Source organism: Pantherophis guttatus, chromosome 5 (genome assembly GCF_059756535.1).
Source record: "Pantherophis guttatus breed Tessera chromosome 5, ASM5975653v1, whole genome shotgun sequence".
NCBI classification, from domain to species: domain Eukaryota; kingdom Metazoa; phylum Chordata; class Lepidosauria; order Squamata; family Colubridae; genus Pantherophis; species Pantherophis guttatus.
In genome coordinates, this window is record NC_142067.1 from 87,002,216 (window position 1) to 87,014,702 (window position 12,487).

The 12,487-nt window shown below is 42.3% G+C and overlaps 1 protein-coding gene across 9 annotated transcripts in view; it reads right to left on the reverse strand.

Annotated features, from left to right (window-relative positions):
• SHROOM2 (shroom family member 2) overlaps positions 1–12,487 on the reverse strand; it is a 162,454-nt gene that overhangs the window by 46,779 nt on the left and 103,188 nt on the right. For all 9 annotated transcript variants that reach the window (XM_034435676.3, XM_087871449.1, XM_034435656.3 and 6 more), the window contains exon 5: positions 11,598–11,698. In XM_034435676.3, the coding sequence (XP_034291567.2) occupies positions 11,598–11,698 (101 nt within the window). The remainder of the gene's footprint in view (positions 1–11,597; positions 11,699–12,487) is intronic.

Genomic DNA, 12,487 nt, shown 5'->3' on the forward strand with positions numbered 1-12,487 from the left:
AAATTTATATGGCAAGGGAAAAAGTCAAGAATTAAACTGAAACTACTGCAGGAGGCAAAAGAAAGAGGAGGGTTTGGTTTGCCTGATTGGGAACTACAGTATATTATCAAGCGGCAACCATCACCTGGGTGAAAGAATGGATAACCCTAAGAAACAAAAGATTATTAACATTAGAAGGTCATGACATCCAACAGGATGGCATGCATTCCTCTGGTATGAAAGACATAAGGTACATCAATACTTCCAAAGACACCACATACGACAGGCATTATTGGGGATATGGAACAAAATTTTAAAAAACAGAACTATAGGGAAATACTGATCTGGCACTCCACCCTAGAAGCGGTGGTATATCCAAGTCTTATTAACTGGGGAAAAATTGTAACATATAAAGATATATTAGATGAACAGGGGAGATTAAAATCGAGACTGCAGCTAAAAGAACAAGGGTTAGATTTGGAATGGTGGCCATATTTAAAAATTCAGTCAAGTTATATGAAAGATATGAAAACGTGGGGCATCAGCAGAAATTTAACAATATTAGATTAACTTTTATTGGGGACAGAGGAGAAAATGATTAAAGCAATGTATAAATTTTTATTAGAATACAAAATGGAGGAAGAGTATGTTAAAGAGACAGTGGTGGTATGGCAAAGAACTTTGGGTACAATATCGAATGCAAAAGTGGGAAAAATTGTGGGAAAGAAACAGGAAGCTAACTTTGGCCACGTCGTACTAAGAGAACCGATATAAAATGTTTTATAGGTGGCACCTACCACCAGTTAGGCTAGCCAAAATGTACAAAAATTTATCACCTAAATGCTGGAAATGTGATCAAATACCGGGCACCTATTACCACTTATGGTGGATATATAGAAAAGCAAAAGAATATTGGCAAAGGATCCAAACATGGTTAAAAGAAATGACAGGACAGAAAGTGGAACTTAAACCAGAACTATTTCTGTTAGGAATTATAAAAGAAGGTTTAAGTAAAGGCTTAACATAATTAAGACTGCATATCATAACAGCAGCAAGAATAGTTTATGCCCAACTATTCAGTTGTAAAAACATACCGAAAGAATGAGAAATAAAAAAGAAAGTACTTGAATGTGTAGAATGTGATAGACTGACGTTAGAACTGAAAAATAAAGGAGAGACAGAATACTATGAGATTTGGAATAAATTTTATCAAAGGTTAGACAAGGAATGGAAGTCGGAACAGATAAGAACAAGGATGTATAGATCGAAACAAGATGCAATATATGTAATATAGTATGTATCTGTAAACATGTAAAAGAAGTTAAGTATTTGTATAGAATTAATGTATAATGTATAATGAAGATATAAGAAATTTATGCTATATTTTGTATGGCGGAGATATTGCCAAGACGGTTCCACCATGTTCAACTTTTGTTTTAACAATAAAGTTTTTAAAAAAAAAAAATTAAAAGAAATTTCTATGAACTTTATAGTAGAATTATCTGAAAGTGTGGCAAACACCGTAATTTGGGTAGTCACAGACTTACTCTCACCACAAGACCATTTCATCCCATGCTCCCAAACCCCACACCTTGGCCAAACTGTTTATGCAACATATTTACTGACTGCATGGCATCCCTGATCACATCATCTCAGACCCGGGGGTACAATTTACTTTGTGGGTTTGGTGCAAATTTTTAAAATTGATAGGAACCACCCAGGGCTTAAGCTCCTCCCATTGCCCCCAAATGAATGAGGGGGTGCAAGAGGACAAATTCAGTGCTGGAATAATACTTCAGATGCTATATTATCAACAAGACAATTAGACTGATCTCTTGCTGTTTGTGGAGGAGGCGAATAATAACTCAGTACATAGCAGCACTGGGTTTATTAAGGTAGTCTTGGGTCAGGATTGTAGCAATCCTCAAACTACCCCTGGAGAAACCCCAAACCCCCTCGTTGATGGAGTGGATACAACAATTGCAAAACAGTTGGCCTGTAGCCCGCAGAACCTTAGAAGCAGCGCAGGAAGCATTCCAAGTGGCAAGCCGAAAAAATGTGTGCCAAGCAAAAAGAGTTTAAAGTGGGCAACCGAGTATACCCTTCCACCAAATACATACAGCCCACCCAACAATCCAGAAACTTGGGCCCTAAACACATGGACCCTTCAGAAAAATTATAAACCCGGTTACTGTGCAACTAGAACTGCCAAAGAACCAGAAAAGAATCCACCCCATTTTTCACTGCAATCTACTAAAGCCGGAAGTCACCTCCCCCCTTTGCCCGCCTCCCCCCATGCCACTCATTCCCATTTTTATAGAAGGAGAGCAGCACTTTGAAGTAAAAGAAATTTTGGACTCTCTCAAACAGAAGGGCAAAGTACAGTACTTAATTACATGGAAACATTTCCCTGCCTCACAATCTGAATGGATTGATGGATGTCACATTCACCTTGATGTGATGTCCCGCTGCCTGGAGGCCGTGCGGGTCTGGATGGGGAAAAATAGGCTCAAGCTCAACCCTTCCAAGACTGAGGGGCTGTGGCTCCCGGCGTCCCGGTATAGTCAGCTGGTGCCATCGCTGACTATTGGGGGTGAATCTCTGCCCCCCACAGAGAGGGCTTACAATCTGGGTGTCCTCCTGGACTCACGGCTGTCTTTAGAAGAGCATATGACGGCCGTAGCCAGGGAGGCTTTTTATCAAGTTCGCCTGATCCGCCAGTTGCGTCCCTTTCTGGACCGGGATGCCTTGCGCACGGTCAATCACGCCCTCGTCACCTTCCGTCTGGACTATTGTAACGCTCTCTACATGGGCCTCCCCTTGAAGAGCACTCGGAGGCTCCAACTGGTCCAGAATGCGACCGCGCGGTTGGTTATGGGCGCACCTCGTTATGCCCATGTAACACCTCTCCTGCGCGAGCTGCACTGGCTCCCAGTGGTCTTCCGAGTGCAATTCAAGGTGTTGGTCACCACCTTTAAAGCGCTCCATGGCATAGGAGCAGGATATCTACGGGACCACCTTCTGCCACCAACAGCCTCCCACCAACCAGTTCGCTCCCACAGAGAGGGACTCCTCAGGGTGCCGTCAGCCAAGTTATGTCGGCTGGCGACACCCAGGAGGAGAGCCTTTTCTGTGGGAGCTCCTGCCCTCTGGAATGAATTGCCCCCGGATATTCGTAACATTTCTGACCTCCGGGTTTTTTGCTGCGCCCTCAAGACCTTACTGTTCTGACAGGCGGGGCTATCAAATTGATTGATTTTAAATTGGGTTTTAATTTTGGATTTTAAAATTCGGCCAAAACTATTTAATGATTTTAATTAATTTTAACTAGATATGTATATTTGTATATTAATTTTGGCTGTACACCGCCCTGAGTCCTTTGGGAGAATGGGCAGTATATAAATATAATTATTATTATTTATTATTATTATTCGGGCTGCCAAACTCCTACGTTCCTTCCACTAGAAATACCCTAACAAACCCCAAATGCCTAATCCTACTTGATTGCTTATTTAAGTTTTCCTTTTTTTTTTCTTTCCCAGGGCTAACACCTCTGAAAAGGGGGGGCAAATGTCAGATGGCTATCTTTGTTTCTTTGACGCTTACCAGCAACTTCCATAACCAGGGGGGGAAGGGGCATTTGGGAGGGGAAGAATACTGGAGATGTGAAAGAATGCTGTGAGAACTTGGGGACTATGGACACTAACAGGAACTAGAGTTGCCAAAGCCGAGTCATCTTCCTGCCTTCAAGGACACCAGCCCTGGGAAAGGAATTTACAGCAGGCCTGATGCACCAGGTTCCCAAAACATCGGAATAGCATTTGACTGAATTGCTCACATGAGGAGGAAGATTTTGGACATTGGGGATTGCTTTCAATATATGATTTTTGTGCGGATTTTTCCCAATTTGCCTCATTTGTGCTGCACTCAGTTCGCTAGTAAAAGTATCTTTTCTCTAACCTCCATAAAGTCAAGGGTTCTTTCTTAGGAACCAAATTAAGGTCAGTCTGACAGTAACATTTACTGAGGTTAAGCAGATTTGGATGTGGCTAGTGCCTTGATCATAGACAAGTCTTGAATCCAAGGAGCATTACTTAGAATTCCATCAAAACTTTTTCTATGCACATAATTGGTTTTTCACCCAATACAATCCTCATGAGTACACAGAAGTAGCCTTTAAACAGCCAAGGTTTTGGAAGGCAATAAGATCTAACTGCCATACCCAAATATGGGTAATCGCTCATCTTTATTCAAGATGGCTAGATATTAAATAATGATCCCCAAATTCAGGACCTTGCATTCTGGCAAGATTTAATGCCCTCCCAGCAGCTGTTCCTGAAGGAAAATTACAGGATATCCCATTCAAAGAAAGAATTTGTCCCTATTGTGAAGGAGTTTCTGAAATATTAACCTATGTTTTGTTATATTTCCCTTATTATAAACTTGTCAGATTGCAGCAAAAAAATCATTTTATTCATCCATTTTATTTACTGTTGTTAGTGCCTGGTCAACATGATTATTTGTCTGAATATGTTTAAATTTTGTTTTGCCATTTGTAAAATATGACACTCAAGCTTTATAAATATATGCTTTACTATAGTTTTTATTTGCTATCTCAGGATTTTTCTTTTTGCTTTAGAATTGATGATAGTAATAAAGTCTACTATTACTATTACTATTGTTTCCTAAAATTGATGTTTCTTGAAAAGCCAATTTCAAAACTGATAGTATTTACTATATGCCAAGCTTCAGTCATACTTCATGGTAACTCCTAAACAAATAACCTGTCATTTGAATTACCTCCAAATACATCAAGATTGAGTTCATAAAAAGACAACTGCACCATTCAATTATACTTGTTAAAATTACCTTTCTTTTGTGTTCTTGCCTAATCCTTTACTTCTTGCCAAAAGTATGCCTGTCTTAGAAAATCACGTTTCACATGAATGTCTAAACTAGAGAGGTTTGTATGAAAACTGTTAGGAGATTACAGTAACATGGGCATAATTGTTTAAAGCAACAGGAAATAAGAATAAAATAAGAAAAATAGTCTTGAACCAGTGTTCAATTCAGTATTGAGCTGATAGAACTATTGTGTATATTGTTTTTGATTTAATTCTTCTTAACCCTAATATTCAGCAGATTTGAAAGTCTTTGAGTAGCAGACCATCTATGGTAGCATAGCATATATAAACAAAAGCAGAGATGAAATATAATAAAAAAGTAGCTTAGAATTTCCCCCCCTCAAAATACCAAAGAGAAGGGAAAAGGCATAAATGGGCTTATGTTCAAATCCCAAAACTTCCAGTAGAGAAGTTTTCCTGATATAAAGAAAAATCAAGTTGACAATGAGAAAAGGAGAGATCCTACCTGCATTAGAGCTCAACCACTGGGAACTGCTGTCTATATTACCAACTACTGTAATTACAGCTAAATGCAGCCCTTGACTGATAAATAGCCAATGTCTTGCCTTAAGACTTTGGGAACTGGCAGAGCAGACAGGCATATACTAGATAATCCAATAGCTGGATTCAATGTAATACTGCTTCATATTACTAATGCTACTTTTAGCTTGCTTATTCATAACTTTCAATGGTCTCTTCAAGGGTGTAAACTGCACTGCGCAATACATTTCAAACTGGGTATGGATGGGAGAGTCAGCTGGCCACAGCATTGTGAGAGCTATAGGGAAATTAGAACTAACAATGTAAGACCAGACAAATGAATGATCTGACTCAGCAGGTTGAGCCAGCATTCTGGGATGAGAACAGTATTAAAAATCCAAGCATTGTGTGTTACATTGTCTTTCTCATGGAAATAGCAGTGAAATTGAGCAAATGCAATGGAATGGCATGGGACATCATTTGAAGTAAATTGGCTGGGCAGCATTCTAACCATAATTTTGCTGCAGATCTACAAGAAAGGGCCTTACTAAAACTGAACTAAAACCTCAACAATTAATCCTCCATTTTTTTTCAAAGAAATAACTTGCCATCATAGACCTGGGGAGACGATACCTGTATATGTATTACATTTCCATCTCGTCTATCTCTAAAGAAATCAAGGAAGTATACAAGAAGTCAGACTCACAACAGTCACTTTGTGAGGTAGGTTGAATCAAGGGAATTAGCTTGGCAAAATCAGTCAGTAAGATCCACAGTTCTGGAGATAGGAACTTGAGTATCCCCATTTTATCTTTTATCCTATTTTAATAGCACTTTAATCTACAGTAATCTATGGTGCTTGGCTTTTCATTTTACAATAATTTTAAATCCAAAGATTTAACAGCTTCACTAGCATAGCTGATGCCTATGCTCTTCTTCTCAGGCAGTCAGGCAGCTTTTGATGAAAAACTAGAACTGTGGTATCAAGAATGCTGTTGTTGTCAATTACACAGTTCCAGATAATATCGTGCCCAATAGCAGAAACAGATAACAAAGAATATTTGTTTTGCTCAACCAGAAACCTGAAGACTTTCAATTCTAGACTTTCCTTAGCTGGGTGACTTTGGCCAAGTCACTTTGTCAGCCCAACAATAGGATTGTTTTGGGAAAAATAGGAAATAGAAATAATTGCATAGCCTCGAGTTGTACAAAATAAAAGTGGGATATAAATCTAATAGTAAATACATTCTTACAAATTAAATATAAAAATGCTTTCCTACAATCATAAATAGATTCTGCACATTTAATTTCTAAATCAAAATATGCATATTTATTAAATTACTTTATTAAACATTTTACCTTCTGAAATCATAACACGTCTGTGAAATACAAGACAACATTCACAATAATAAAAATATAAACTATCCGTGTAACAGAAGGAAATCCTCCTCCTCCTGATTCAAAAGTCTCCACTTGCCCTTCCAATAGAAGCTGAGGTCTAGGAGTCATGGACCCTCAGGACAATGGTATCCCTTGGATACTGAAGCTGACAGACATTTTTGATGAATAAACAGCAACTACATATTGCCTAGGTTCAAATTCAGCATGTTTCTTTTTAGTTTCCCTTTCCCTTTTATACTGTGCACGTCAGAGAAAGACTTGACAATATTATAATTGTGGATCTAGGGTAAATGAAACAAACAAAATGTTAAAAGTTAAGGTATTAATTATTTACCAAGCACATATGAATTATATTAAATTAACCAAACTATCTTTACAAATCCCAAGGCATGTCACAATGTTTGAGCATCCCTAATGTTTGGAAATTGAAAGTTGAAAAATTTGTCACACCCTAGGTCAGTGATGGCTAACCTTTTTGCGATTGCGTGCCAGGAGCAGAGGGGAAAGGTGGGGGGGAAGTCATGTGCATGCGTATACCCATAATTCTATAATTCCATAATTCTATGCCCCGCGCATGCGACCCCCCCCCCCACTCCACCCACTCCTGGCACACAGTGGCCGGGTGGGCCCGGTAGGCCTGTTTTTCTTTCTCCCCAGGCTCCAGAGCCTTTCTAGGAGCTTGGGGAGGGCAAAAACAGCCTTCCTCACCCCCCCCGGAGGCTCTCATGAAGCTGGAAATGGCCCATCTGCCAACTTCCAGTGGGACCCGAAAGCCCTTTTTTGCTCTTCCCCATGCTCCAGAGCCTTTGTAGGAGTTTGGGTAGGGTAAAAACGGCTTTCTCCACCCCACCCCCGGAGGCCCTCTGGAGCCCGGAAATGGCCCATTTGCCAACTTCCGTTCCCTGCCCCAGTAGGACTGGAGGCTGGCATGGCTAGACTCTGCCCGGAGCACAAGGCAGACAGGCCAATCATGCCAGCAAAGGTTGGTGCAACCCTCTCCCACCAGAGAGCATGACTGCTGACTGGCTGGCGCGCCTCTTACCACTTACTGCAACTGCTTCCCCGCCGGTGGGTCTCCATGAGTGAGGAGCTGCACTCTCCTCCGGTCCTCCTCTGGCCCCCTGCCAGCGGCTTCTCCTTTTCTTGGCTGCTCCAGGCTCTGCCTCTTAGCTGGTGCAAAAGCCATGCTGCTGCAGCCTTCCACAGCCCTCTCTGCCCCACCAGCTGCTCCTGGTGCTGCCAGGGAAACGGCAGCACGAGAACCGCTGTTGCTGGGGGCGAGGCAGAGGCAGTGGCAGTGGCAGCAGGTCAGGGCTTCCCTCATTCTCTCCCCAGGAGGCCTGGAGCTACACCAGAATCCCGCTCAGGTGGGGAGACAGGGAAGCCCCACCCCACCCATTCTTGCCACCGCCACCCCTCGCACCTGATCAATCTGCTCCTTTCGGAAATTTGCTTTTCTTCCAATGACAAGACTTGGATCCAGAGGATTGCAGACTGTCTCTGAGCACATGCAGAGTGAAAGACTCCGCTACCCTTCAGGGCTGAATGCGGAAAAAATCACTCCAAGACAAGGGCCGAGTGACAGGAAGAAGCTGCTGCCGGCTCCGGACCTGGCGGCCCACAGGCTCAGCCTGAGCTTTACAAGCTGCTGCGGTAACCGTGCAGCCTCGCCAGCTCGCCAGAAAGCCCACCATGTACAAACACAGCAAGAATTGGTTGGGCCAAACAGCCCTGCCTCCGAATAACAATGCCACCACTACCGCTTGGAGCCTTTCCAACTCTTCCAGAAAAGGGCTAAGCAGATCGCTCCCGCTGCCCCCATTCTCCATGTGTCGCGGGGCGAAAGGGAAAAAACCCACCGCAGCCCGGCACGCCCTAAGCAGGTGGGCAACCAGGTGACCAAGAGGTTGAATAGCAAAACGCAGCAGCAGGCCAGCTTCACTGGCCTAGGCATAGGCATAGGCATAGCTGCATAGGCAGATGATGGGGATATAGGGTGGGACGAGGCTGGCAGTGTAGTCGCAACAACAGCAACAAGTAAAGTGAGAGTTTTCTTTCTGCCGGCGCTGTCTTAGGTTACACAGGTTTGGAAGCCTTCTTGGCCACCTTGTGCTCTTTTGGAGGCTGGGTATGAATATTGTTTGTCAAGGTCTTGAATGCTTCTTCAAGGCATTTTGCAAGGAGAGAGAATGAGGACAATGCATTCAAGGTGTTCATTCAGGTTTTCAAAATGCAGGAACTCCTGTTCCTGGTGCTGCCGGGGAAGTGGCAGTGCGAGAATTGCTGTTACCGGTGGCAAGAGGGTGGTGGCACCAGGAGCAGCGGGCTGGGGCTTAAATCCCTTCCCCTGGAGGCCTGGGGCCATGCCAGAAGCCTGCTTGGGCGGAGACAGGGAAGCCTCGGACTGCCCATCCTTGCCACCACCGCCCCTCGCCCCCATCAGCAGCGGTTCTCGCACAGCCACTTCCCTAGCAGTGGCAGGAGCATCTGACGGGGGAGAGAGGGTGGTGGCAGGCTGCGGCAGCAGGCCATTCGTGCTAGCTAAGAGGCAGCGGCGGCTCCTCCTCCTGCCAGCCTCGCGCTCTGGGCAGTGTCCAGTTAGCCATACCTGGCCTCCCCCTGCGGCAGCGCAGCTTTGGGGCCTTTCCTCACAGTGGCGATGACGAGGCAGGCAGGCAGCTGGGCTCAGGGAAATGACTGGCAGCAGTGCTCCTGGCTGGCAAGTAGTGGATGTCCCGGGGCTACATGTGGGTGATGACGGCATGGGCGGTGTGTACGCGCACTAAGACATTAAGGCCAGCTGATTGTCGCGCATGCATGCACACCAATAATCAGTAGACTAGCTGGCTGGTGCACATGTGTGCCCTGGAAACCCGGAAACGGAATGGGCGACGCCATGCGTGCCAGGCGACATGGCTCTGCGTGCCACTTCTGGCACACGTGCCATAGGTTTGCCATCATGGGTCTAGCTATTTCTTCATCCATTGTGAATTATATATCTCGGAAGATGGAATTCAGTAGTATAGGAAAGTCTAGGAAAGTCTTTCAGTGCATTTCTTTTGATGATGACAAATGTGTCGTCCATGTAGCGGCACCAAAGTATAGATGTCTAGTTTTGAAATGCAGAGTTTGCCCAGGACAGTTTCTGCAATGACATCTGATATTGGGATCCCATCAGTATCCGTTTTATTTGCTCATGCTCTTTTGAATGTGAAGAATGTGAAAAACATGTTTATAAATATTGTTATTTATAAATAAATAAATTAATATAATATAATATTGTTGAACTACTATTCTCAGCAATCCCACAGGGTGAAATTCAGCAGGTTCTGACAGGTTCTGGAGAACTGGTACAGAAATTTTGAGTAGTTCAGAGAACCGGCAAATACCACCTCTGGCTGGCCCCAGAGTAGAGTGGGAATGGGGATTTTGCAATATCCTTCCCCCTGGAGTGGGGTGGGAATGGAGATTTTGCAGTATCCTTCCCCTGCCACGCCCACCAAGCCACAGAACCGATAGGGAAAAAATTTGAATTTCACTCCTGCAATCCCAGTTAGCATAGCCAATGATTAAGAATTTGTGTTTTCTTACAGTTTATCATATTTACAACACATCAGTAGTTGGGAGTCCACAATTCAATTGTGAGATGTTTAAATAAATATTTTTTAAATAACTGCTTCTCTCCCACTTACAATGCTATACAACATTTGCATCATGCTCACATCTTTAAAAAAAACTTGCTTATGCCTATTGATTATTGCAGTAAAACACAAAACACTACTACAATACACGTAAGAGATGCCAGTGAGATCCTACCCTACTTTCATCCATGCAGTTCAGTGGTGGGTTGCTACTGGTTCGCCTCGGATCGGGAGAACTGGTAGTGGCAGAGGCTCCGCCCACCCGCCCGGGCATCTCTGCGCATGTGCAGAAGCATTGCACAGGTGCGTGAGCGCGCGCACGAGCAAACCAGAGTACCAGCCAAAATTGAAACCCACTACTGATGCAGTTGTATATTTATTGTAATACAGTGGAACCTTCAATTATATTTTTTTTCCTCCTTATAATTTGGCCATTCATTCTTGGAATCTTTCACTGTTTGTTATCTTGTTTGTCAACTTTGATTATTAAGCTTTACACAAATAATGTGATACACAGTGACAGTGCTAGCACTGTTCACATAAACACAGAATACTTGGGGGCAAGTTCAAACACACAGAAACTTCATTTGGCTGAATAAATCTCAGCCATGTTGCTTTGTGCAACCCTATTTTTTTCTTTCCCCTTCTCTGGCAGGCCACAAGGAGAAGATTGAAAGTTCCATTTTGGTTTTTAGACAGCAGAAATTTAATATACTATTCAAATACAAACACAATTCTCTGGTTTAAAATAGCTTTCATACCAAGCAATAGGAATAACAACTTTGAAATACACTACTACATAAAACGGGACTCCTCAGAAAATGTAAATATCAAGTGCCACTGATTTCCAATACGTGCTTAACTTTGCCATAAAAATAGATTTGAGAGTGATTATTTTTGACAGAAATTATTCAGCTTAATTTTGGTAAGAAAAACTATTTGCTTATTTAAGATATCAAATACTTTAAATATTTCCTCTATTAGTAACAACACAATTGTTTAAATATTTCCATAGTATCAAAATAGAATATATGTACTTAATTTTCAACATTTATCTTCTTTTAGAAGCACATGTTTTACAAAATGAGGAATACTAAAAATAGATTCAACAGCTTTTGTTCTTCCTGGAAAATATCTAAGCATTTTCTGCAATATATGCTATTAAGACTTGAAGAAAAACCTCCTTGTTTACCTTAAGTTGCAGCTGCTTTCATCTGATTTTGCAACAGAGGAAATAAGCTCTTCATTTTTCCTGGATTTTTCAGTTTGCCTTTTTGCTTCTGTTGATGTTCCCTGAAAACACAGTTTTATAATATGGTAAAGCAACAAATCATCAAGTTTCAGTTTCCTTAAACATATTATTACACACCCCTTCATTTGTGGATTTGCCTGAAGTCCTCAAAGTATCCCGCCTTCTGCTGATTTAGCTCAAACCAGATGTAACATCTTAGTTTCACAAACTTTTCATTCCAGTTATTATTTCATCTGACCAGTTAAAAGGAAGAAACTATAATCATTTGCAATTCTGTTTGGGAAAATCTTAAATGAGGACACTGAAAAACTAATGATTATGATGCTCAAATGTATTTCGCATGCAACATAAACAAGATTTTTTTTTACAAAAAAGTGAAGCTTTAAAAATAATTATTTAAACCTGTGAAAATATCTATCTTATCTAATCTAATCTAATCTAATCTAATCTAATCTAATCTAATCTAATCTAATCTATCTATTGTTCCTCCAATGAATTCTTTCCTCTCCATATGTTTTCAATTTCAAGTTCCATATTTTCTCAGACAGTTTAAAGAGTAGCGGGGGATTATAAAAGTTGAAATGTTAATACACCTGGAAGCATTAGGCTGAAGATGGTTGATATAATCTCAAACTCAAGGCCTGCTCCGCACCCCCTGCCTTGCTTCGTCCTCTCCCCCTCCCCCCCGGCCTCACTTCGATCTTCGCCACTTCTTCTCCTTGTTCGTTGCCATAACCTAGCAGGAGGCTGAGCAACACACTGGTGCGGCGGCCACAAATCAAGGTGGTGCGGGGTGGAGGATGAAGGTGGGGGAGGGTGCAGAGCTGGCC